This window comes from Durio zibethinus, chromosome 2 (assembly GCF_047325235.1).
Source record: "Durio zibethinus cultivar Kanyao isolate XHJ-2024 chromosome 2, ASM4732523v1, whole genome shotgun sequence".
NCBI classification, from domain to species: domain Eukaryota; kingdom Viridiplantae; phylum Streptophyta; class Magnoliopsida; order Malvales; family Malvaceae; genus Durio; species Durio zibethinus.
Window position 1 is genome coordinate 3,073,783 of NC_143163.1, and position 27,021 is coordinate 3,100,803.

The 27,021-nt window shown below is 32.1% G+C and overlaps 3 protein-coding genes and 1 pseudogene across 5 annotated transcripts; 1 reads left to right on the forward strand and 3 right to left on the reverse strand.

Annotated features, from left to right (window-relative positions):
* Positions 1–2,032: 2,032 nt before the first annotated feature.
* LOC111308023 (uncharacterized) lies at positions 2,033–5,892 on the reverse strand (annotated as a pseudogene). The gene is made up of 8 exons (XR_016331848.1): positions 5,814–5,892; positions 5,648–5,709; positions 5,330–5,371; positions 4,824–4,995; positions 4,385–4,632; positions 3,982–4,119; positions 3,654–3,885; positions 2,033–3,024 (listed from the first exon to the last, which is right to left on the reverse strand). The product of XR_016331848.1 is annotated as an uncharacterized LOC111308023 (transcript).
* Positions 2,310–4,013, reverse strand: LOC149519882 (D-ribulose kinase-like). The gene is made up of 9 exons (XM_089751294.1): positions 3,982–4,013; positions 3,766–3,885; positions 3,451–3,537; positions 3,303–3,363; positions 3,107–3,179; positions 3,010–3,024; positions 2,797–2,895; positions 2,632–2,706; positions 2,310–2,569 (listed from the first exon to the last, which is right to left on the reverse strand). The coding sequence occupies exons 1-9, from the start codon at positions 4,011–4,013 to the stop codon at positions 2,310–2,312; spliced, it is 822 nt and encodes a 273-aa protein (XP_089607420.1).
* Positions 5,893–11,847: 5,955 nt separating the features above from the next.
* Positions 11,848–23,037, forward strand: LOC111308827 (kinesin-like protein KIN-7D, mitochondrial). 2 transcript variants are annotated; one of them, XM_022907464.2, is made up of 25 exons: positions 11,848–12,407; positions 12,543–12,640; positions 12,901–12,990; positions 13,189–13,241; positions 14,070–14,135; positions 14,738–14,791; positions 15,032–15,091; positions 15,367–15,445; positions 15,576–15,643; positions 15,834–15,890; positions 15,981–16,085; positions 16,414–16,518; positions 16,734–16,841; positions 16,939–17,070; positions 17,162–17,344; positions 17,700–17,933; positions 18,643–18,780; positions 19,158–19,277; positions 19,410–19,460; positions 19,631–19,678; positions 19,874–20,020; positions 20,731–21,471; positions 22,228–22,357; positions 22,445–22,558; positions 22,727–23,037. In XM_022907464.2, the coding sequence occupies exons 1-24, from the start codon at positions 12,067–12,069 to the stop codon at positions 22,528–22,530; spliced, it is 3,294 nt and encodes a 1,097-aa protein (XP_022763199.2). In that variant the 5' UTR covers positions 11,848–12,066; the 3' UTR covers positions 22,531–22,558; positions 22,727–23,037. The 2 variants fall into 2 exon arrangements, with proteins under 2 accessions (XP_022763199.2, XP_022763200.2); XM_022907465.2 differs by having other exon boundaries at positions 12,901–12,981.
* Positions 23,038–23,943: 906 nt separating this feature from the next.
* LOC111308250 (B-box zinc finger protein 20-like) lies at positions 23,944–25,625 on the reverse strand. Its single transcript, XM_022906562.2, has 2 exons — positions 25,038–25,625; positions 23,944–24,955 (listed from the first exon to the last, which is right to left on the reverse strand). The coding sequence occupies exons 1-2, from the start codon at positions 25,221–25,223 to the stop codon at positions 24,503–24,505; spliced, it is 639 nt and encodes a 212-aa protein (XP_022762297.1). The 5' UTR covers positions 25,224–25,625; the 3' UTR covers positions 23,944–24,502.
* Between the last annotated feature and the right edge of the window lie 1,396 nt (positions 25,626–27,021).

The window sequence follows — 27,021 nt, forward strand, 5'->3', positions numbered from 1 at the left end:
CCACCCAGGAACAGACTGGTTCAGTCATCGACACAGCAACAGCAGCAGCAGCCTTCTCTGGGATCAAGAAATGGGCGTGTACTGCATGTAGATGAGGATATGGGTATGAAGGGTGAGAGAACATTGGAGCTGAGAAAGCTTGGGGATAAGGAGATGGTAGGGTTTGAAAATGAAGAAAAGGTAGGTTTGTGGGTGAAAATACGGGAGAAGGAGCTGAAGCTAGAGCATTTCTGGCAGGGAAAAACTCTGGCGCTTCTGGGTTTAAGCTCCAGTTTCTCATCTCCTTGTTCTGAGGAAAACTTTGAGAAGCTTCAGTTCTCATGATCACCATTTTCAAATGTAACAATAACACGTTTCCAAAGCATCGCCATTGATCAATCCCCTGCAACCTATATATAGTACCCTATTCTTTTTTCTTCTCACTGTATATCTAATTCAAATTTATCCGGTATTTGGAAAATACTGAATGCAAGAGTTCAATGAACTTACAATCCATTTTTTTTAAAATTAATTACTAGTTCTATTAATCAATTAAAAATAATGAACGATTTTTTCGTTAACAAGAGTTATATGAACTTATGATCGATTTTTTTTACTACGTATTTCTTATTATTGTTATAATAATGAAATTTGCATATGGTCAGAATCCAAAAATTAATTCACTAAAGTATTCTTAAATGATAATAATTAAGACTCTACTGTATTAAAAAATTGGAATTAGTAAGATTTCTCGAGGTATCATTATGGAACCATATAAAATGTCTATTTTAGAAAAAAAATATTTTACCAAAATTGTTGCTATTTATATATTGGATTGTTCAATAAGCTTGACTAATTTCCAATATTTTGTACTATAATGCCTTTTCTTTTCTTTATTACCGTACTAAAAATGATTTGTTTCTTAATTCAAAAAAATAAATTACTTGAAAATTTTTTATTATAAAAAAATCCATATTTTAACATCACAAAAACAGAATGATAATGGTTATTTTTCTCTTAAATAAATCAATAAATTGATATAATTATTTAAATGATTATATATCAATTATCTAAATTGATTAATTATGATATTTAAAAACTTTATTGTCGGTATATTATACAATAATAATTTATGAAATAACTACACTAAAAAGAATAAAAAATGAAGCTTTAAAATGGAAAAATGTTTGATCTTCACTAATAATTTTTTAAAAATTTATATTTGATGTATTATTAATTTATAAATTTTATATATTATTAATAAATAAAATAATATTATTTTATTAGTAAGTGATTTTTTTAATTTTAATTTTCATATATATATTTTAAAAATTAATATTTATATATTAATAAAATAATATTATTTAATTTATTTTATTGATTACGAGTAAAATTTATGCAGCATGTATCAAGTATAAATTTTTTTTAAAGAAAAAAAAGCTTTTTGTCTCGCACAATTTACATAATTGTAATTGTTGGCGGAAGGTAGAGATAGCACATAGCATGCTAGAAAGGCAGCAAGCGCGTGAGAAAAATGCGCGTCATGAAACCATCTATCAAGAAAAGATATACGTGATGATTAGATATTTAGATGAGCCATTGAAAGCCTGGATTTGGTGGCCCAAAGAAAAGATTGTAAGTGTCTGAAATTCTGATTGCTTGAGAGAAGTAACCGGAAAATGTGAAAATTTGTCTGCGAATGTTCCCTCCTTCATTTATTAGACAAGAAGCTCTTGCTCAGTTTGTCAGAACTTGGTACTCTATTAGCCTCCTCTCCCCGCTACTAGCCATCCCTGGCAAATCTTCATCCCATGACCCCACGGATGGCGATCAAATCGGCCTAAGCCTCCTCCAATTTTCACATTGGGGTTTGGGCCGCTAAAGCTAGTCTCTAGGATTTGTTGCAAATTGTTACTTTGTTCTTCCTGCTCCTTTGGGATGTTGGGAAGCGGTCGGTGTATTTTTACTTTGGATTTCGGAGGCAAAGAATAACTACAGTGGTGGGCAGTGGCACATTGGACGGACAAACGAAGTTGCTCAGGATTTAAACAAACACTCCAACACAGCAAGTACATCTATTCTCAGCACTGATCAACTATAGATTGATGTCTCAAGTTCATTATTTTGGCATGTGCAGGTTTTCTTGGAAAAACAGGTTCAAGTTGAATTACCCGACATGATTCTTAAAATTCAAGAGGGAATCACAGGGAGGAATTGTAACTAATTATGCATGCTAAATCGACACATAATCACAAATTGTTTCACCATAAAATAATGACTCCACATATTTTATAAACTCGATAGTCACCTGCTCTCACCAGCCTCTAATTTCATTGGGCACACTTCAATGCTAATAAAGCAGCTCCATAGGCAGCTTCTGTCTGGGCTGCTCGACTCACAGGTAAACCAAGTACTCTATCTCGAATCCTTGTCCATTTGTCGTTCTTTGCACCACCCCCAGCAGTAAACTCTTCTTCCACTTGGGTTGCTCCTAGATCCTTCAATAAGATGTAAACTTTTGCCTGAATATTATACCAAGAGGAGGTACATTTTAGAATAACTGTCACCAATGGCAATCCATGCCTCCTTTCTGCAATCAAATAAATATTGAACAAGGGGCCATCTCTATATGGGCAATGGATTCCCAAATACCAAGCAAGTATGAAACCAGAGAGGTGACCACACGAAACTCACAGAGAAAAGGCATGCTGATTGCAATTAAGGTCTCTAAAAACAGATGTAAAATGCAACATAGCAGGCCAGACTAAACAAGAGCATTATAAACAGAATAGCAGAAATATGTCTCTCCATATCTACTTCGGCAATAATGAACCAAATATGACACAGATTGCAGAAGATTATAAAGATAATTAGAGACAGCCAAATGACAAACAACAAAAAGCCACTTCACATTACCTGATAAACACAAATTAGAGACAAGTCACAAATTTCTAACCGCTTTCCCAGGTTTTGTTGCATGTGCTGCAAGAAGGGCCGCCCTGTAATCAGTGGTCCTAGTACATACAATACCATCTTCTGAAAAACCTGCTATGATGCATTTTGTAAAATATTAACTGCAGTTTCAGAAGTTTAGGGTAGGTTTAACTTGCAATCAAGAACCAACAACATGCAGATATAAATCCAGAACAATTAATGCATAATTTTCCAACTTTTTCTTCATCAAATTTCCAACTAATTCTCTTTTCATAAGAAACAAATATAAAACACAAAATCATTATCATTTCATAATGCTAAACTCTTTAAGGGGTGCAAAATCTCAAGTTTTACTTTTTCTAATACAATTAACAAATGCAAAATATCACATTTTGACTGAAACGAGTTGTATCATGCTTAAACCACACAATTAACTGCCCTTTGAACCATCTAGGGAGGCATAGGAAGGTATTTAATGGAACAACCTATACCAAATTGTGTTATAACATCCCCTTTCAAATGACCGTCTGAAGTTACAGGGGCCTTGACCATAGGTAAAAGTCACGAATAAGGCTGAGATAACAGCCAAGGTTAATAGGAGGCAAGTTCAGGGCCATAACCAATCTATACACATGTGGAATAATTTCTTAATCATTCATTGCTTAAATTTTCTGTAGCCTGTAGATTGCCAGTAGGGGTTAAAATCCTAAAATTATGACTAATCACTTATTGTATAATACCTTCAAAGCATTGTTGTAATAAGAAACTCCAAGCTCCCCATCAGCTTGGTGCAATAATATTGCACATCTTTAGTCTGAATTGTCATTGTTCCACCATGAAACAAGCTTGCACAGAGTAAAGGGACAAGAGCACACTAAATGGTTTACAGGAGCAATGGACTTTACCACTGGTAAAGCATCTGGAGAACTGTCATTGTAGAGGTAAGGGCTGGCTAACGGTTCTCCTCTATTGCTGCAGGTGATAAATTCAGATACCACATTGAAATTCAATCCAGTAATCGAGAAGGAGAATGCACATGGATAAGCAAACAATCTTTTAGATAATCACCTGTCAATAATGAGTAGTTGCAGAAGTCCCATCATGCGAAATGGAAGCAATGAGAAGATGGAGATGAACAGGAACACCTTTAAGCAGTGAGAAAAGGGTTGTTTTCCATGACCTTGTCCAATCCATTGTTTCTTCCTTCTAGACAACAGAAACAACATCCTCAATATGACAGGGTAAAGACATTTACAGAAATGGTACGAACAAGCACCATTTTCCTCTTGTTCATGCACATAATTAAGAACATGGAAAACAAAAACAAAAGCAAATAAACAATTCCGATTTGAACTCTAAGGTATCCAATTCTATGTAAATTTTAAATGTTCAAGTAACTTCAAAAAAAGATTTATAACTAATACTAGTATAAAAAATATTATATTAAAATGCAGTTGTCGAGGCTTCTTACCATGTATTGAGGAATGAGGATACTCTCCCTTCCCTTCAGCGTGAATTGTCCCTTGATTGTCAATCAAAGCGCACCTAGCTTCAGATGTACAGAAATCCACTCCAAGATAAAGCTGCTCAACGGCTTGAAACCCAATTCTTGATTCTCTTTCTTACATCCAACAACCATTGTTCTCCGCTTTTTTGATTTATCTTCACTATTCTTGAATGGCCCAGTTCTTACATTCAACTTCCTTGAAGTACAACATCCTGGATAAATAAATATATATATATATATATATATCATGTTAGACTCTGTGAATCCCTGAATGACCATAGGACTCGCATTTTATGCGCCTCAAACAGCTATATTTAAAAAAAAATTACACAAATTAAGATATCTGACACTAAAATTTATTGAACAAACGTGTGAAGTGGTGGTTAAGAGGGAAAAACATTACCTGGTTTGGAGGACGATGGATAGAGAACCAGTGTGGAGAGGGAGGAATGGCGAATTGAGCCTGCATATTTCGGCACCTCTATTCTGGTGCATGTGCTTCTTTTATCTTTCACTCTGAAGTTCGTAACTGTTGTAGGATTATTGGACCGATTGTTTGTTTCGTGAGATGGGCCCTTCAATTGGATTGGGCTAGTAGCAATTAGGCTTGACCCAGTCCATTAAATTTTTAGTTTCAATGATTAAAATATCCTCGATTATTACTTCCTACGGTAAACATTAGTTTCAATAAGCCAGAAATATTGATACTGAAATACTTAACCTGATTTTAGCACTGATAAAATTTGCTACCTTTCCCAAATAAAATTGATTTTGAGTTTGTAAATAGTCATTTCTCAGAAAATTACAAAACCATGACACTAAAAATTTCAAATGCTATCTCCATCCAAAAATAATCAAACACTATAATTGAATTTTGATTATGCCCTCGAGTCCCCATTCTATCATTGCCTGAATTGGCAAATTATTGGACTCCAGTGCTCCAACGACATTCTCCAATATCAATCATGGGAAAGAAACAGAAAAGTCTAGCCCGAGGGCTGTTTGTGAACCAAACACCCACTTGATTGAAGACGAAAAGAAGGAAACAAAAAGAGAGGAAGAAAATTGGTGGGTTTTTTTTTTTTCTTTTCTTTTCATTTTTTGTGCAAGAGCAGCCAAAATATAAGAAGTAAGAGAAGATAAACAAGTATTATCGAACGAATCTCATTATTGTAAAAATTTGTTTGGATTAAACTTCAAAATCCTTTTTATTTTTATTATTTATACCAAACGCAAGGTAAACATAAAAGCCATTTTACTTATCGTGTATGTGGTAGTAATCTCATATTCTTAACAAGATACAACTATATGAAAATTATTATATTAATTAATATAACAAAAACATTTCCGATATCATGTACTATAATTTTGTCATTGTTTAGTGTCATTATACTTTTATATGCTCGGCAATGATATGCTTTTGGATTAGGGTCTTCAAGGAATTGGTTGTTATCAACATACATGCGTTCCATGTAGAATTAACAAATGCATTGAAAAAAAATAATATATACATATATATAGGCTGCGGTTGGTTTCTTTTACAATTAGTTATTAATCCATTTTTTATGGATAATTAGGTGCTAATCATTTGTCCTACTCACTGATTGATTCTAAATAATCTTTAACCTTTGACCTTTTGCTAGATATACATCAATCAATATAAACATAAAAAGCTGTATGGATGTTCATTTCTAGCCAATTCAATCAACAAACCAAATCGAAATCATAATTCATAGGGACAATTTGACTGGGAAATGATACTTGTAGCATGTGAACTTGTACCATTAGGAGACGGTGGAAAATTTGGAAACATCAACTGGAGTGGCACCCCACATGTGAACGAGACACGTCAGGTTAGCACGTGAGCTATTTTTGTGACAGCTAATTTAGCTTCTGCTATCAGTCACGGCCTCACAGGGCTTACATACGTATTAATATACGTAATATGATATAAAAATGATATAAAAATAACATAAAAAAATATTATATATATTTTATAAAAATATATTTTGTATTTATTTATTTTAATATAATATAATTCATATCTTATATATGTTAATATATCTAAACATACAATATGATACAAATAATATTTAATTTAATATTATCATGCAAGTATCAATTTAACGTATTTAACACATTTAACATATCTTTTATATTTAGTTTAATTTAATATAAATATATAAAATATTATTTTTAATTTTTAATTTTTTAATTATGATTTTAATTAGTAATTTAATATCATATAAAAGTTATTTTCAACATTTAATTATAATACTCATTTAATAATTATTATAAAATTATTTTTTATATTACGAATATAAATAATATAAATATTAATATTAATCTTATACATTATTATTTTATTCTTTAATATTTGATAATTTATCATTTTGAATTTGACACTAAAAATTAATATAATTATGTAATATATATTAAATTTTAAATATATATTAAAAGCATGTTAAATGAGTATTATTATTATTTTTTTAACATGTAAGTACATATTTATATTATTAATACGTTTAATTTATTAAGTTATAAACGATGAATAATTTATAATTATTTATTATTTTATTTATATTTATATATTTATATTAATTATATTTATTTATATATATTCGTATTAATTATATTTATTCGTATATATTCATATTAATTATATCATATTATATATAATAAATATATCATATTTATATTTAATATTTAAATATATTTTATAATTTATATCATATTCATATCTAATACAGTATAAAATATAATACAGATAGTCACGCAGCACTTAACCATTTCAAAGTCATTCCCGCATCAGGACCACCCCGAGGAGGTTGCACGTGCCAATCAGTAAAAAGAAAAGTCACTGGGTCAACAAATGATAAGCCCACCGCATCGCATTGCCAGCCAATCCTTTGCTTGCACTCTTTTTCTGACGGAGCATCTAGCATAAAAAGTTTGCATAGGAAAGGGATGATTTAACCCGTAAAAAACGAGTGGTTGAATCGAATCAAAGGCAAAATGGATTTCAACACAAAGTTGTTGGTTAGTTCAAACAGACGCACCACTGTTAATTCTGGTGGGTCCCAGAGGGGAAAAAGGTGTGATGAGAAGGGCAGCAATGTCCTTTCAATTAACCTTTACCTTATGCCAGATGATCAGCCTCTTCCTTGTTTACTCCATTTCTTTGTCTTTCACTTCTTAGCCTTGTTTTTAAGCCTATGGCTTTCATTGTTGTCACAACTCCTATCTTAAAGTTTCATTTTCCATAAATATTGCATGAGAATTTTGGTTTTGAAGCAATAATTATGAATGTGTTGGCTTTTCCTCTTGCAAACAAACAAAACTTTACCATTTGTAACTTTAAGTCATTGTTGCGCGTTTTAATGATCGCTGTCGCATTATAAAATTGAAAGTATATATCCATGCAAGTGAACAAGAAAAAGGAATTATTATATGTGGGCTAAAATAATCAAGTAAATTTTATATTTTATTATTTTATTTAAACAAATATTTATATTTTTATTATATCAAAATTAGTTTATAATTTTTACTATACATCTAAATAAACCTTTAAATTTTTATTTGTATTTAAATAAATTATTTTCTTTTAATTTATATATAAATAATATTTAACATAAATTAATATTTTATTTGAAATAAAGACATATTGTGATACAAATTAAAAATTAAAAAATTATTTGAATATATTACAAATATAAAATTTTATTTAAATAAAACGATAAAATTTAATAACTCTTTTAATATTTTAATCTCATATGTACAAATTGTTAGCTCAATGATATTAAAATTAATTTTAATATTAAAAAATAAAATTTTTAATTTTAATTTTAATTAAAAAACTTACTACTATATATAAAAATATATACATCCATGATTCCATGCATGTATACATATATATATATTATTGCTCATAAAACGATACATTTTCATGAATAAGTAAGAAAATTGTTGTGCCCAATGTTTAAAACGTTTTTTTAGACCAAAAAAAAAAAAAAAAACCTTGCGGGAATACGGAGATGTTGCCAATTGCCAGACACTGGATGCTGGTGTCCACGTAAAAACAAAATAAAGGCGAGAAGTGAGAATTGATCGCACTCTTCTTTTTTTTCTTTTTTTTTTTTTTAATTTACTGAACATAAAAATAATTCCAGGCTTTGAAGTTTGAACTTTGAAGTCGCATTATTGGAGGCATTTATAGGATATTCCACCAGAATGGTAGCCAAAATGCAAACATTGCTATTTGTTCCGTCAACTTACATTACATGCGGAAGCGGGTCAGTAAGGAAATAAAAAAAAATAAAAGTTTATATTTAATATATTATCAATATATAAAATTTATATATTATTAATAAATTATATGTTAATAATTTATTAATAAAATAAATTTGATGATGATATTTTAATAATAAATAAATAATTTTAATTTATGTACATTTATTTTAAAAATTAATATTTATTTATTAATAAATTATCATCAATTAATTTATTAATAACATATAAAATTTATATATTAATCATATATCAAATATAACCTTTAAAAGCAATATAAAAGCGGCTCTGATAACACCCGGAGATCGAGAGTTGCTTCCCTCTGAATTACCGTTGCTTTTGGAATCTTGTGATCAAATATTAAAACAATATGCATGGGAAACTTTAATTACCACCAACTCCACTATGTTTTCCCCCCTTCCTTAAAAAAAAAAAAAAGAAAAAAAAAAGAAAAACCAACGTTACAGTGATTATTATACCATTAAACTTGATTTACTAAACACTATATATTAATTTTAGTTTCATGTGCATCAAAAGTTTTGTTTGTCTCAGCCCCTCCACCTAGGTGAAAGGAAATGGTGGTTGTTGGATGGAATCAGAAGCAGAGATAAAAAAAAGTTAGAATGAAAGAAGAAAAAGAATAACAATTAAAGAGTTAATAACAATGAAAACGAAATAAAGGCAGCAAGAAGCAACATACACAAACTTTTTTATGTTTAGTGTTAGATTTACTCTTAAATTATAATAAAATATTTAATATAATATATAAAATTTAAAATTTTTTAATGTAATATATAAATTATAAATTTATTATTTAATGTAATTTAATTATAATATAAACGATGATAAATGATGAATAAATATCTCATCAATTATTGTATTAATTAGTAGATTCAGAATTTAATAAAATTTTTTAAATTTTAAATATCATATTAAATATTTCATTTTGATTTAATTGTTATTTATAATATTATATTTTTTTATAAAAAATATTGTAATATAAAAATAGATAAAAGAAGTTATAAATGTTAAGATTTAAAATTTAAATTTATTAAATATCATTTTTTAAGAGTAATTGTATGAATTAATAAAATTAAATTTAAAAAATTATAAATTTAAAGCTCTAATGTATTTCTAAAAAAAATAAAAAAAATCATGAATTTCGTTGTTAATATAATGATTTATAAAATAAAAAAGTGGGGTACATTTTATTTTAATAAACTTTAGTATTTTCTTAAATTCAATTATGAAGTTACCACTGTTGTCATAAAAAATTAGCAGTGTGAAACACTTTAATGATTAACATTTATAACTCAACTTAAAAATGTCTTTACTTAAATTGCACAATCATATCTGAGTTTTGATTGATTAATCGCCAATTAGCCTGCAATCATGGAAATGCAACACTTGATGAAAGATGATATTGATTTTACGGTGGATGTGGTTGCACTGGAACAATCACTTCCACATGCAAATTAAATGCACTGGGCAGTTGTGGTTGTTAACCCACCATCAACCCTGGTGCACCCTCACTCTACGGGCGGGTTTTCACCCGCTTAAATGGACTACGGTGGCCCCACTGGCACTGCTTCCGGCTGACATGGGATTGCTTACGTTCCACTTCGGCCTCGCGTCACCGATCTAATTCCAACGTGTAAAGCGTGTAATGCGTGACAGGTAAAGACACCCTTCACATGCGAGTCGGCATCTATTTTTTCCAACTTCACGTGCAAAAAGGTTGTGTTTATAAGAAAATTATTAAAAAAAACCATAAATGTCCCGAAGGCTAAAACATTATATTATTATTATTATTATTATTGTTATTTTATTTTATTTTTTACATAAATTGTTTTGGGCTCTTATTATATATTTTTTATTTTAAGCATAAGCCTATGCTTTGTACATTTTGTTTATTTTACACGTTAATTTTAATTGTTTTATAATTCAATTTATATCTTTAGGATGTTTATTTAAGTGATTTATTTTAATTTGTAAAGTTTTACATTGATTTGATATCAATTAAATGTTAATTTGAGATATTCAAAATAGTACATTTTATATGTGAATTTTATTTATAAATTTTAAAATTTCAAAATAAATATTATTATGTTATTGACATTTATGTCTTAACTGCTTAATTAAAAAAAAAGGTAAAAAAAAAAGGGGGTAGCTTGAAAAATAGGAATTCGACAGGAAATAAATGGGATTGGGACCGTTGAGGAAGTTATATAATCGGTTAACTCGTGACGTGTCGCAATCTTATCGAAAACAGCCAGTAGCACTTTCTCCCCACGACGCTCTTCCACTCCTTTGTCACGGTCGTAGATTTTTCCTAATTTTGCAAAATACCAAAACATTATACTATTTATTACCAACCTACCCCCATTTTTTTTTATATGTAAGTTCACAAAGTTGATTCCAACTCAATCTCGTCCAAATTCAAATTCAATTAAAAAAATAATAATCTCAATTTGTTTGATTTTAATTTAAAATAATTTGAATATAAATTAAAATTTGACACATTATTATGTAACTAAAAGTAAAATAAAAAAATACGTGAAAAAAGTTACGTTATTCATAAAAGTATTGATTTGTTTTTAAAATTTTTTGCCAGTGATTAATTTTCTAATTGAATATTCATATTTTTAAAATAAATTTAATTTAAATTTGATTCAATAAAAATAATTTAAATTTAACTGAATTAATTTTAAAATTCAATAAATTGAATTTGAAATGATATAAACCTAATGTCAACCGAATTCACAGTTGGCAGATAGATATTAATTTTGTTTAAGCGAGCCGTCAATACTCCAACTACTTTGTCCTCATTCGCCATTTTGCAATTTGTCCTACCCTCCGGCCCGCAGTTATTCCCGCTCATTTTGGCACTTATTTTTTTTCAAAAATCCCACTACCCCGAGGCCGCGGGTCCATTACTTCCGTCCTCACCTTCCACGTCACCACCAATCTCCACGTCACTCCACAGTAAAAAACAAAAAAATACCTGAAATTTGTAAATTCAAAACATAAAAAATTACAAAAAAACAAATCAGTCTTTCTCTTCTCCTACCAGTCGGTCCTTGGTGTCCTTAATTTCAATTTAAGTTTTAAACCCTTTATTTTTATATTTTTTATTCCCTGCAGCTCCTCTTTGTCTTAAAGAAGAAGAAACAATCTCGCTCTTTCTCTCTGTTTTTTCTACTTTCTATAGCTACTCTCTTTGCAATAAAGCGAGTTCAAATAAAATAAAAAAAAGAAAAAAGAAATGCTCTTCGCTTTTGTGTGTCAAGCCATTTGAGCTTACTGACACATTCTCTTCTTCTTCTTGGGTTTTTCTTCATATTCTTAATTTCTTACGTATGGCGTCTTCTTCTCGAGCAAGAAGCAGCTCGCCGTTCTCATATCGGAAACCTTCAAGTCCGTTCTCATCCACTTCTTCAACTTCCTCATTTATGAACAGCAAACTAATGCCTCGCACGTGCTCGTCGTCGGCGTCTTCGTACTTCAACTCGGGAGGTGGATATGGTTCTCGATCCATGACGCCGAGTCGGTCCAGGTCCGATTCGATGTACTACGGTTCACTTGGTTACAATGCTAGCACACCAGTGGCATACGCGCCGGAGGAGATAATAGGCGGGCCTTTGGAAGCGCCGAGATCGGGGGATAGTATTTCAGTTACGATTCGGTTTCGGCCGTTGAAGTAAGTGTAGATCTGAGTGTAGCCGGTTAGATCTAAGTTGAGGATTTTTTCGATTAATAGTAATCGGAGTTTTATGTTCAGGTAGTGCAGTTTGTTTTTGACTTATTTACTCATTTTTATTTTGTCTGGTTGTAGTGAAAGGGAATTCCAGAGAGGGGATGAGATCGGGTGGTATGCCGACGGGGATAAGACCGTGAGAAATGAGTATAATCCAGCTACAGCTTACGCATTTGGTAATTGCCTTATTCGATTTTGACTTCTACGGTTGAAATTTATTGCTAATTGTTTCCCTATTTTTAATCGTCAGTTTCTTGAACTGCCTGGATCTCTCTTTAAAAAGTATTTCAATTAAATGAAGAAATTCATATTATTTTGTTGGGGAGTTTATAAATATATGCTAATTTTGGTTAAAATGATTTAGCACGAATATGATGTTTAAGCCTGCCAATGAATGTGGATATCATATGAAGGTTATTGGATTTGTTTTTGACAGACAGAGTATTTGGACCTCATTCAACTTCTCAAGAGGTTTATGAAGTAGCTGGTAAACCTGTAGTTAAGGCTGCAATGGAAGGTATTAATGGTATGTAAATTTAATCAATGGAACTTATATTGATTGCTTCAGTTGATTGCTAATTAAATTTTAACTAAAAATATAAAAAAAAAATTAATTGATTCGAAGTTATTTATTGCCATGTTGCTCAAATATGTTGGTTTGTTTCAATTCTGAAATTATATTATGTATTTAATTGACGCTAAACTTGGCTCGTTGGAATTATAGGAACTGTTTTTGCTTATGGTGTTACTAGTAGTGGAAAGACGCACACTATGCATGTAAGTCTAGTTGCCTCCCATCAAACTTCTTTTATCTACTGTTTTCCTATTTTTAATTGGAGTATATAGAAATTCATAAAATCTAGTTGGGTCAATTTTTGTTGCTTGTTGTTCTTTGAAGTAGACCTCTTTATTCATTATAGTATCAATTTTGGTTGTCTAACTATTCATATAGATTTTCAAGTGTAGCAAATTTGCAAGTTTATGTTGCATCTGATTGAAATTTTTTGATAGCGCAGCTAGGGAAGGGAACTTTTAAAATGAATAATTGTGGAGTTTCCTCCACAAATGGTAACAAATATTCAGTTGCAAACTGTATAGATATTACACATAGCAAAACCTCTTTGTAGGCATAAGCATTGCATTTGAGTTTCTTGAAAGCATCAAATTAATGGAGTTCTTTTATTGCTTTGTGTTTATAGTTGATGGTTACTCTTCATGAACTTTGTAACTTGAGATCCTTAATCCCAACTCCTAAATTTGCTAAGTCTTCCTGTCACAAAAGTTAGTAATCACATGTGTAGCATGAGTAATGTTTCAGGAAATGTTCATCGATCTGAACATCTTTACTTGTATATAAGTACTAATGAAACCAAACAGTGTGTTCATTATTAGCTTCAAAATTTACTCTCTGCATCGCTTATGACATATACTTTAAAAAGGCAAAAGAAAAAATGATTTTGTATTCTCGGCATGATACATCCAGAGAATCATCAATAGCTTCCATCTGTTCTTTTATATGAGTCTTATGCGTCTTATCCTGTCATATAACATTATAATTATTTCCAGTCATCTTATTTTGACTTGTTTCTTTGATAATATGCACAGGGGGATCAAAATGCTCCTGGTATTATCCCATTGGCAATAAAGGACGTGTTCAGCAGTATCCAAGATGTAAGTGTTCTGACATCATTCATTAGGCCTAAGTACAGAACTGTAAGATGAATGCCGTTTTTCCATTCCTTTTCATCAAGTGTGGTTTCTTTAACCTACATTGGCAACTGTTTGACTTGAACTTGTTTGCTCCATTTTGAAACAAACCACCCAATTTCTTCCTTGAATTTTGGTTCATTAGTTATAGAACTTTTGATAACATGTTATGCTTTGAAGTATGTGAGTAGGGACAACATCCCTTTATAGAAGTTACCTTTTGGCACTTGATTATCAAATGGTCTTTTCTTGTCTTTTTAACTCCATGGATTTATTTATTTTTGTTTGTCTTTTATGTTTTGATGCAATCTTAAGGTTTATGTGCTTCGTCTTATAAAAGTGAAATTACATTTACTGGTTTCTTAGGCAACTATCTAAATACCTCTTTTTCCCAATAATTTTCGTTTATCCAAAGCTGAAAATTCAGTGACATTGATTTTCTTGGATAATAGTAGTCATACCACAAAAATGCTTACTTGCAGCAGCATACTTTACTTGCTTTCAATTATTTCCCCCGTAGTATTCTATGCATAAAGTTTGAATGACTAACTGTGGTTATAATTCAGACTCCAGGGCGAGAATTCTTACTCCGTGTGTCATATCTTGAAATCTACAATGAGGTGAGTCATACTTTTAATTTTATGATTAAATTTATGAAATGGCCTTGAAGTTAGAATTTCTTTCTTCAGCTTTCACATCTATTGCTGCTGTTTATTTTATGATGTTACTTTAGTGAGAATGGTTTTGTTCAACTGTTAATACTATAACCTATGTCGTTCAATTTCTGGCCTTCAGTTCCTATCCTTTTAAATTAGAATTTCTTTTAATACAATTTTGTGTTATTTTGCTTCTTATGTCAGGTGATAAATGACTTACTTGATCCAACTGGTCAAAATTTGCGCGTCAGAGAAGATGCCCAGGTCTTTTGCTCTACTTATTTCAAATTCTTGCATTGTGTTTATTTTAGTTTATGACCTCACTCTCATTCTCTCAAAAAAGTCATGTGCACACAAAGGCACACCATTCTTCACTTTTAATATCAATCTAATGAGTATTCATTATAAAAGATTTTTTTCTTTTGGGTGGCTTTGGGTTGGGATTATCAGAAATTGTTCAATAAAGTTGCTGATGGAATGGCTTGCAATTAATGTAAGTTGGTTTAATACTTTTGCTTATGTTAGTGTTATCTTTCTAGGGAACTTATGTTGAGGGTATAAAGGAAGAAGTGGTTTTGTCTCCTGGGCATGCCCTTTCTTTTATTGCTGCTGGGGAAGGTGCTTTCTTGGCTTCCTTTAGTTGTTTTCCTGCCTTTCTCCTTCCTATCTTTTTCCACTGTTATATAAAATGAATGATCTATTTGTGAGATTTTTTCTACTGAGTTTCCATCTGTGTGTTGGTGGGCAGAGCATCGTCATGTTGGTTCAAATAACTTCAATCTGTTGAGTAGCCGAAGTCACACTATATTCACACTGGTAAACATTCTTGATATCGGAACTTACTCATTTCCATGTCAAAACTTTGGGTAAATTTCAAAATTGGTTTATTTACTTTTTAGTTTATCTTAGAGGGCTTCTGGATGTCTGGTTTTTTATTGTTTCTGAACCAGAATGGACACTTATGTTGTTCATGTCCATTCTTTCCTAACTGCTGACAAATTTGCAGATGATTGAGAGTAGTGCTCATGGTGATGAATATGATGGAGTGGTCTTTTCTCAACTTGTATGATAAAATTCATCTGTCCTTTTCAAGAAAGAATATTCCTCTCCAATTAGTGGCTTGACTTGCTACTTGTTTTGTTCCTTTGTCCAGAATTTGATTGATTTAGCTGGATCTGAGAGTTCAAAAACTGAGACAACCGGGTTAAGGAGAAAGGAAGGATCTTACATAAACAAAAGTCTTCTGACCCTTGGAACTGTAGGTGTCTTGCATAAGCATTTTATTAATGAATGTTTATTACTTTCCCCATGTTGAACACCTGCAGTCTATTATAAGGGCAAAACATACAAAGCCTTGAGTATGTCCCTTCAACTACTCTTCAGGATTATAGATTCTGTTAAGTTTGTGAAGAAAAGGAATTGAATATTGAGATTTATTTCTCCGACAATCTCAATTAATTAGTAATGGCAATAACAATTCTGGAGTGGATAATAAGTTTTCTGGTCAAATTATTCATTTCTGATGGCTGGTATCTATGACTATTGTTTTTAGTTTTATAAATAGATCTTCTGGTTTCAATGTGAAGGTAATAGGAAAGTTAAGTGAAGGAAAAGCATCCCATGTTCCATATCGAGACTCCAAGCTTACCCGCCTTTTGCAGTCTTCACTAAGTGGGCATGGACATGTTTCGGTGAGTTGATCAGTATATCTTATTTGTAACTGGGCATAATGTGCTAATTATTATAGGTTCATTGATTTTACCTTCCTCCAACATAATATCTTCATTTTCATCTATCTTTTAATTATCTCTCTAATCCTATAGTTTTTGTCTGCAATTATGTATCCTTATCAACATGTGACAAAAAGTTATTAATCTATTTTGCAATTTTTTCTTTAAAATTACAGCTTATTTGCACAGTTACACCTGCATCTAGTAATATGGAGGAAACTCATAATACCCTGAAGTTTGCAAGCAGGGCAAAGCGAGTGGAAATCTACGCCTCGCGTAATAAGGTTTCTAAAGCCTCAGTGTTATTTCTATTGGATAGTTATACTGAGATATATTTAAGACCCAATCTTATGCTGCTTTCAAAACTAAATTTTATTCCAGATTATTGATGAAAAATCATTGATTAAGAAGTATCAGAAAGAAATTTCAGTCCTCAAACAAGAACTTGATCAGCTAAGGGAGGGAATGGTTGTTGGTGTTAATCATGAGGAACTTATGATTTTGAGGCAACAGGTCTGGCATTTCCCTTTCCACAGTCATTGTTCTATTTGATGGCACAACTATTTACTGTATTCTTCATAGCTATGTGTTGTTTGGGGTACAGTTGGAGGAAGGTCAGGTGAAAATGCAATCGAGATTAGAGGAAGAAGAGGAAGCCAAAGCTGCTTTAATGAGCAGAATCCAAAGGCTTACAAAGCTTATACTTGTTTCTACCAAAAATACCATCCCTGGATGTTTGAGTGATGTACCAAGTCATCAAAGGAGTCATTCTGTTGGTGAGGATGATGTAAGTTTTTATCATAAAGAGGTCAAAAAAATCCGTGATTCCTTTATTCTGATGGTTGAGGAAGTAACATTATACGAATAGCCTTCTCACATACACACGTATGTATGTATATGTATATATATTACACCGAAAAGGGCCAGTGGCCCATTTTATTCAAATGATGAGAAAGATGCAACATAAATTTTGAGTGCTGATATCTCAGCTATGCATCTATATGTCTATATCATATATATCTGATACAGAGTTTTACGGTCCTTGTCTGTTTTTCTTTAGTTGGACTGTATTATCTAGTCATGAGAACCTTTTGTAGGTCCTGGTTTTCTATCTAGTAATGTGATTATGATGTTAATTTCAGGCACTTTTCCATCATCAGAATCTGGATGTACTGGCAGATGGAACCTTGCTCATAGATAGTGAGAATCAAAAAGATTCTCTATCTTCAGTTGCAGCTTTTGCTTCTGATCCTTCTTGTGATTTTAAACATCGAAGATCCTCCAGCAGGATGAATAATGAGCTCTCACCAACTGGCAGTACCGTCACTGAGTCAACTCAAGCGGGTGAACTTATTAGTGGGACTAAACTGCTGGCAGTATGTTTCGCTTGTTTAATTTATTCCAACCTTTTCAAGTGTCGTTTTGTTCTGTTTTTTCAAAAGAATTCCTTTTATTTTCCTTTATTAAATTTCTCTCTTTCTAACTTGACAGTTGGATGGGCTTAGACCCTCATAATTAGCGCTGAAATTTCAGTCATCTCCATCTTTTTATTTCTTTAATTATGTTTTTATGATTGTCTATTTTTTAGTCTCTTTGGTTCACCTTTTGCCTAGCGCCCTAGCCTACAAAACAATGTGCCTTTAGACTTATTTGGTTAAAAATTTCAGGGGCATATAATATATGAATGTGCTATAAACGAGTCTTGCTAAACATTAGGAAATAGAATGTGCGAAAACCATCAGGGGAGTTCCTTTGCTATCTTCTTTTTAAGTTACTCTTTTAGGCATTCATACCTTGGTGGAGAAGCATCATTTCAGCAAGGGCCCGAGAGTAGTTTGACTTTCTTATTCTATTCCACTTTGTTTGCCCTCATCCAGTTTAGCTATCTGTAGCTGAAATTTGACATCCCCTGCTACCAATACACAGTTTTGTGCAAAGATATTCTTACAAATCATAATATAATACCATATCAGCATCCATTATTTCTTCAGTGAATCAAAAATCAGAACTGCCTTCATTGATATCAATTTTTCTAGTTTTCCTTGATTGCTGTTGATAATCTACTGATAAAAGCAAACACTCTAGGGTGGGATGACATCAGATCAGATGGACCTTCTTGTTGAGCAAGTTAAGATGCTAGCTGGAGAAATTGCATTTAGCACCAGTACCCTGAAACGCCTGGTGGATCAGTCCGGAAATGACCCCGATAGCTCAAAAACTCAGGTACTCTTTTCCTCTGTCTTACATCTATAACACATCTTAATTCAGAGGCAGTACCGACGGATGTTCCTGTGGCTGGAAGAACTGGGGGTTTTGTTGGTATTCTAGGGGTAACTTTTCTATGGTAAAGAGGAAAGTAATACTTATTCTCCAGTCTAGTTCCCATTCATCTACCATTTCTGGGAGTCAATGACTAAATTTTAGTATTATCTGGATGTCCATGAGTTATAACATTAAGTTTGAATCTAATTAATGCAAAGGGGAATACAATCTAGACAAAACTTTACTTGTATTTCCAGTACCTATGTACTCAATATTAAATTTACATATTTTTTTTCTTAAGATCCTAATGAGCTTATGTGGGTGTTTTCTAACCACAGATTCAGAATTTGGAAAGAGAGATTCAAGAAAAGAGGAGGCAAATGAGGGTCTTAGAGCAACACATAATTGAGAGCGGTGAAGCTTCAATTGCTAATGCATCGTTTGTTGATATGCAGCAGGTAGTGTTGTTATCCTGTTTATGATAATGTTGTTTATACTAATATTTTAAATTTTATGTTAAATTATTTGTTAGTGTTTTTTTGCTGTTGATTTTCGCTTAATTAATTCTAAATGCTTTCTTGTTGCAACAGACAGTTATGAGATTGATGACCCAGAGTAATGAAAAGAGTTTTGAGCTGGAGGTGAGTGATTTTGTCCCATTCTTCTGATTTATGGAGTTAAAGGACATTTGATGGGCACTTTTTCATCATTGATTAAGGCTTGTTAAACATTGATGTAAGCAGTGTGGCTTTGATAAACAGGATTCTTTAGATTCATTGTGTAATCAAGTTGATTCTTTTCCTTGATACAGATAAAATCAGCAGATAACCGTATCCTCCAAGAACAACTGCAGAACAAGGTGAATGCCTTGTGCTTGCCTTTTTTCATCTATTCATAAAATGACTTGTTATCTCTCTAATAGAAAATTTAATGTAGCATTTGGTCCTTCTTTTGATGCTGCTAGCTTCTTTATTAAACCAATTTGTTCTACCTGTTGATAGTTTCTCCTATTATCATGGAACTGTTTTTCACGTATGGTTTTGGTTGTTGGCAGTGTTCTGAGAATGAGGAATTGCAAGAAAAGGTGAATCTCCTGGAGCAGCGGTTGGCATGTATCTCCAGTGACAAATTATCATTGTCTTCTGAACAGGGAATATCTGAAGAATATGCTGATGAGTTAAGAAAAAAGGTTCAATCTCAGGTAATCTACTTATTGCTGGTTTGTAAACTCTTAATGGCTTTAGCTTTCTGCTGTCACAAGTTTTGGTCTTCAACTGGTTTGTTTGCATGTAGTACTTCTTATTTTCATATGATTTCATGAAATATTACCAACTTGCCTCCACCTGAACTCACATCTATTATAATTGCAAAAAATAAAAAAATAAAAAATAAAAGAAGGAAAATCCTTTTAATCATGTGGCTATCACTTGCTTGTCTCTTTTGTTTCATACACCTTGGGAATGTTTAGCACAAGTCAAAGCAGAATGGTTGCGAGTTGCAACTAAAGTTTTGTGATGCGATTTGATATCTTAGTGTAGATGGCATGCACTATCTTTTAAGCATTTCTCTGCTTCTTTCTCCTATTGAATGTTGCTTCTACTACTTACCCATAACTCAGTAGCATTGTTGGTTGATTGTAAGATCCTTGCTATGAAATTGTAAGGTGCACCTATTATATACAAGGCTTTTACTCTGTTCTTTGTCTTTCTTTTCTTAAATATTTCATCAAATTTTAAATTTTGATGGAGGTATGCAGAGTTGCATTAAGATGATTCAGTAGTGTGCCTTACATGGTTAATTATATAATATGATAACATCCACAGGTAAAGAGAAAAGATTTGATTGTCTTTATGGTATGACTTTGTTTTCCTTGCACCTTTGAAATGATCTAAGTTGTGTTTATATATGCAGGAGATTGAGAATGAAAAACTAAAACTAGAACAGGTGCAGCTTTCAGAGGAGAACAGTGGGTTGCGTGTCCAAAATCAAAAACTGGCTGAAGAAGCTTCATATGCAAAAGAATTGGCATCTGCTGCTGCTGTTGAGTTAAAGAATTTGGCTGGTGAGGTGACCAAACTCTCAGTACAGAATGCAAAACTGGAGAAGGAATTATTGGCTGCTCCAGAGTTGGCACACTCTAGAGGTTCTGCTAATCAAACTGTCAATGGTGTCAACCGCAAGTATAGTGACAGCATGAGACCTGGGAGGAAGGGTCGGCTCTCTGGCCGCTCTCATGACCTTTCTGGAGCAGCTGCTGACTTTGAGTCGTGGAATCTTGATCCGGATGATCTGAAGATGGAACTGCAGGCTAGGAAACAACGGGAGGCAGCTCTTCAAGCTGCCCTAGCTGAGAAGGAATTCCTAGAAGATGAATACAGGAAAAAGGTTGAAGAAGCAAAGAAGAGGGAGGAAGCTCTGGAGAATGATTTAGCTAACATGTGGGTGCTTGTTGCTAAGCTGAAGAAAGAGGGAGCTGCTGCCCCTGAGAGTAATACAGATGAGCAGCATAGTAATGGTATGGATAATATTGATGATCCAAAAGCAAACAACAATGAGAGTAACGATATCCTGAAAGAGAGACAAGTTTCAGAAGTGTCATCAAAACCATCCAATGAAATACCTACGGAAGAACCCCTAGTTTTTCGCCTTAAGGTTTGTTCCTGTACATACTTTTCAAGTACTGCATTTGTGTGCTGACTTCAGTTTTTTGTATCTCCCTTGGCTTATTTCCTTCACTCTAGTCCTCACCCATAGGCTACTTTAAGATTTTCTGATATATGGCATGTTTGTTCCTGTTTTTGAACTAAACTAGGTCTATGCTTGGGTGAGATCAAACCCATAGATCAGGGACCTCCATTGCATCTGTAAACAACAAATACTTTCTCAGACACTAGATTGTAACTGTTTATTTGAGGCTTTCAGGTCTTTGCCATGACTCATGCATTCTTCCTGTCAACCCCCCACCAAACCTTTGTGTTCTGGTTGGGCATGCTACACTGTCATGTTAACTTCAGAGGCTTCTTTTTGGAGAAAGAATATTCCCAACATAACCATTATGCCGTGCTAGACTTCCAGGCTTCATACTTACATGCGACACATTTAGCCATGGGCTCATTTTTGCTTATATTAAGTCTTGAATGCCCGTTTAGAAGTTATTGTGCTTTTTCTCTATACTTGTCAAATGATGCAGTTTAGTTTAGAATTGTGAACGCATATCCTGCATATTTGAATAATATTGCTAATGTTGATAGGGTTAGGGGCTTCTGATTGATTCATTAATGGGAGACATAAAAATTTTCTTGAAAGAGCATTCTCTGTGTGATTATTCCGTGGCCATAATCACATTATTTCTTGAAGTTAATTGTTTTACATAGACTACTGCAACTTAAAAGATTTCAATACTTACAGGCCCGAATGCAAGAGATGAAGGAAAAAGAGCTCAAATCCCTGGGAAATGGAGATGCCAATTCCCATATGTGTAAAGTATGTTTTGAATCACCAACAGCAGCAATTCTTCTCCCTTGTCGGCATTTTTGTTGTAAGTCATCTTTGAAGCAATTCTATACTTTTCCGCTTAGTGCTTATCAACTATTTTTGGAAATGCTTATGTTTTGCCTTTTTGCAGTATGTAAATCTTGTTCGCTTGCTTGTTCCGAGTGTCCAATTTGTCGCACAAAGATTGCAGATAGGCTTTTCGCATTCACTTCTTGACACTGCTATTTTTACCCTCCTAATGAAGGTCATGCTTAATTCTTTTCTATTCTTTAGCATCCGACTCATCTTCTATACTGAAATAAATTGAATAGAATGATGAAACTCTGATTATCGCTCTTCTTGCCGTCCGGCCCATCAAGAACAGAGCTGTTCATACCATGAAATTGACATTTTATAATCTTTTTGTTTTCAGGGTTCGTGATCACCAGTTTTCTCGTATCAATGTTCATTGGTTTGTCTGTATGCAACTGTTTAAAAAGGTATATCAATAGTTGTTTTCTACCTCACTGAGGTGCTGTAAAAATAAGAGATTAAAGGTTAAAAATATTTGAAAAAAAAGAGGAAAAAAGAAAGGTAAAATCACTATATCCGAAATTTCAGACGCAAGATGTTGCTTTGTTTTAAATTTTGCAGCAAAGATTGTGATCTGTCTTCTAAACTTTCGATTGTTATGTACAGAAACGATTTACGCTTCCTATAAAGCAAATTTTCGTGCCGTGACCATTTATAAAATGTTTTGTTTACGAGTCATAACTCTTTTCGCCTTATGATTAATCTGATCATTTTCTTGAAATGATTCATTAATTCTGTACCCTGGGACATGAATGAGTAGTGCAAACGAAAGTGAAATCAGGTCCAGGTCAATGACAAAGAAATAGAAGGATAAAAGCCTCGTCTACTTAAGTTTTCGGTTTAAATCTACGAATGTCACTTTCATTTGTATTACTGCTCTTTCAGTCCTTATTATTCTTCAATTTTCAAAATGTCACTCAGTTGTTTTTACTTTATTTTTGGTTTTTTGTTAAATACTAAACGTGAAAGTAGAAGTGCATAACACAAATAACGAATGTAACAGTATCTCAAGGCTTACTAATTTAATGTAGAACTTTTTTGTGGGTGATCTTGAGTTTCTTTTTTCTTTTTGCGATTATAATTAAATACGTCTCAAAACTATACTTAAAATGTAAATAAATTTTTTATATGTTATTACATGATATTAAGGTTATAAAATTTTATTTTATTGCTATTAGATTTTTAGGGTATAAAATATTTAATTTTCTTATTTTTTATTTGACGATTCAATTTGTAGAAAATATTTATTTAAATGAGCTGAATGATAAATATTTAAAACAATGTTACTTTTAAAATTATGTCAATTGAATATTATTCATTTATTTTAAAATTTAAAACATATAATTATAATAAAATAAAAATTTATAACTTTAATTTCATAAAATTAAGGATCAAAGAAATTTATTAAAGGTTTATTTGGGCATTGAGCCTTTTCTTTCCAACGGAAGCAGTACTGTCCTCGCCTCACTGCCAACCTTAACCAGGATAAGAACATTAAAATTAGCTATTTTGATAGTTTGGAATTATGGGTTTATTATATTCAAGGGGACAATAAGGTCGACGAAGGAAAATGAAACTTTCTATTTTCTTGAAACATATTGATGAATTACACAAATAGCAAAACTATCCCCATCGAACAGCGAGAATATCGCCGAGAACCAGAAGAACGAGAAAACTGCCCTGATCCAAAGACAAACTGATTGAACAAACATTCGATATGGACATTCTCTTTCTCCAGCTTGAACACGGATTTTTTTTCCGAAATCGTCTTGATCTCTTAAGAGAGGAAGAGCTGATTTGAGGAACTAAAAAATTTTCATCATCGTTCCATCCACAGCCAAAATTCAAAACCTTTGCCTCTCTCAACTTCTTGGATCCATCTATCAAACCATTTCAAGGAATAAAAAGAACAAAGCTGAGTGGATTGAGGAGGAAAAAACCCGATACCCTAATTGCTTCAGATGAAAAAGAACTTAGATTATTCTCAAAATTTTGTCCTTTCAAAGGTAATAGTTGCTCAAAAGTCTGCATGAAAGAAATCCCATAAACAAAACATTATAGAAAAGGTCCTTGATAAGGTCACAACCACCAAAAAGGCTCTATCTGAATCTTAATTCTAGATATAAACCTTACAGAAACCATTGGCAGCAGATGAAGGCTCAAGAAAATCGTCCACGCGCCAACCCGGTAACGTCTCCATCAAGTACTCTGATATACTGATAGTTGAAATCGAAGCATTGTCACTAGTGTAATTATCTTCAACCCTGTAAGTTGTCGAAGGCAATGGTCTCTCAATTGAAGGAGAGATGAAGTTTTCATTATTAGAAACTGAACGGAATCTCTTGGAAGACTGGGAAGTACTTTTAGTCTCAGAGTCAATAGTCGCAGCACAGCCATTAGAGGAAGATGAAGTTGGGTTTAAAGATTGGGAAGAAGAAGAGAGCTTGTCACCCGTGAGAAGAAACCTGTTATGTTTCAGGGTATGTTCATTGGCTCTATGAATTGGAAGGTCACATTCTCTACAAAGAATTGCTCTATCTTGTTGACAAAAAAGAAATGCACGTCTCTCCTGTGAGATATGAAAGAAAAACTAAAACCAAGATTTCTCTTTTTCTGAATCATTATAAACAGTAAAGAATAGAGGGTTTTACCTGACAAATGTCACAAAGTGGGGATTCTTTGAATGAAGGATGGAGAAGAGAGAAACGAGAGTGTTTTCTAGCAAGCTTGTTTGCATAGTGAACGCGACGATCACAGCCTTCACAAAGAGCAGCTTCATCAGCGGAGCAGAAGACTATGGCTTCTTCTTTGTCGCACACATCACACAAAATCTTCATCTTTAATTAGTTTACTGGTTTCCTCTCTCTCCCCCTGCTCTTTCCTTAATTTGATTTCGTTTCTGATTTGTTCAAAGGCTTCGGTGTGAGTCGAAACCGAATACAGACAAAAGCATTATGGGCAGCGCGATGAGATAAAAAGCCAAGTTTAACTCTATCTGACTTTGAAAAAAGCCTGGATATATGCCTAGCCTCTCCCTTTCCGTTCTTTTTATAGACTAATTTCTCTTTCTTGAGTAAAGAGGAAGGACCAACTTACCAAGAAGGCGTTGGCTCAACGACAAGCAATAAGACTTTAAGTGGATTTTATTTATCAAAAGGTAAGGTTCGAAACCTAGAAAAAGTCCTCGTTGAGAAAGGGAATAATTTAGATGATTAATGTTTAAACCATTGGTGCTCCACTTTCCAAAATGGTGACACCATTTTTGCCACCGTTTTCTTGATGAAGGACCAACTTGGCTTTATGGAGTTTTTATTATAGTTTTTCTTTTTGCCGACGCATCCACTCTCGTTCTCAAAATGTATGTCTGAAAATTTTTGGGGCATTGGCCTTTGGCCAGCATTTACGATTTTTTCTAGCAATTTTTTTAAAAATAATAATTTAAAGACAAAAAAAAAAGTATTACAGTTTGAATTAATATTTGTTGAATATTAATTTTTAAAAATAATTATATGATTCAATTTAATTAAAATTTTTAACAAAAAATTAGATTAAGGTCTTAGATTCAAGTTTCGCTATATCTATATATGATTGTTTAATTAAAATTAAAATTTATTAATTGATAATATAAATATAATACTTCATTGTAAATTTGATTATGAGTGTAATTTAAAAAAAAAAAAAAAACTTATACAATTATGGCCGAGTTCATGAACCTATTAGTATGGATTTTTTTAGTTTAAATAGATTATAAATAATTGGGTAAAATTTATAATTAATTTATTATAAATAAGAGAAAACTTTATTTTTTAACTTTATATAAGAAAGTTTTGTATACTTTATTATATTAAATAAGAATAGAAGTATTTTATATTATATAAAATAATGATGATTTCGTCCAATTATTATCTCTCAAATGGTAAGTTTAAAACTTAGATTTCAATTCGCCAAGGATGACCGATTAAGATCTTTTGATTAATGATGATTTCGTGCAATTATTATCTCTCAAGTGGTAAGTTTAAAACTTAGATTTCAATTCGCCAAGGATGACCGATTAAGATCTTTTGATTGTAAGAAAAATAAGATATATTGGAGATTGGTCTCCCACCCCTACCACCACAAGTTTTTCATGGCATGGATATTACTTGTCCGTTGTCTTTGGATCAACTTCAAAGAATTCGTAAGCAAAGCTGGCTGACTGCCTATTCCTCCGTTATTATTAGTCAACCCTCTTTTTCTTCACTAAATGTCATGTACTGTTGACGTTGAATACATTCATATGAATGTTTTTTTCTTTGCTTTGGACCAAAGAAATTCAAAGTTTCAAACTCATTTTTTCAAACATAAAAATATATAAATTTATCATTGAGTTATATGTTCATATGTTAACGGAAAATTTTGATTTGATTATCAATATTTTTAATAATTTTTGTAAACGTTTCATTCTCTTATGAAATGAATTAAAATGTAAGGTGATAATATAATATATAATAAAGAATTTTAAGAGTTTGATTTTTTAAAATAAATTTTAAAATTTAAAATTTATGAATAAAAAAATAAATGTTCAAATTTTTTTTAAAAAATTTAAAATTAATCAAAATTTAAAATAATTACCAAATATAAAAAAAAAAACTTCAA

What these genes read in the sequence shown, in the direction of transcription:
- LOC149519882 (XM_089751294.1), bottom strand. Translation starts at nt 4,013, where the DNA reads ATGGGACTTCTGCAACTACTCATTATTGACAG. An exon ending in TGCTCTTGTCCCTTTACTCT is followed by an intron (nt 3,538 to 3,765) that starts GTGCAAGCTTGT and finishes ACATGTGTATAG; the next exon opens with ATTGGTTATGGCCCTGAACT. An exon ending in TCTGGTTTCATACTTGCTTG is followed by an intron (nt 2,570 to 2,631) that starts GTATTTGGGAAT and finishes ATTTGATTGCAG; the next exon opens with AAAGGAGGCATGGATTGCCA.
- LOC111308827 (XM_022907464.2), top strand. Translation starts at nt 12,067, where the DNA reads ATGGCGTCTTCTTCTCGAGCAAGAAGCAGCTCGCCGTTCTCATATCGG. An exon ending in GTCTTCTGACCCTTGGAACT is followed by an intron (nt 16,086 to 16,413) that starts GTAGGTGTCTTG and finishes TTCAATGTGAAG; the next exon opens with GTAATAGGAAAGTTAAGTGA. An exon ending in TTATGATTTTGAGGCAACAG is followed by an intron (nt 17,071 to 17,161) that starts GTCTGGCATTTC and finishes TTTGGGGTACAG; the next exon opens with TTGGAGGAAGGTCAGGTGAA.
- LOC111308250 (XM_022906562.2), bottom strand. Translation starts at nt 25,223, where the DNA reads ATGAAGATTTTGTGTGATGTGTGCGACAAAGAAGAAGCCATAGTCTTC. An exon ending in CACTTTGTGACATTTGTCAG is followed by an intron (nt 24,956 to 25,037) that starts GTAAAACCCTCT and finishes CATATCTCACAG; the next exon opens with GAGAGACGTGCATTTCTTTT.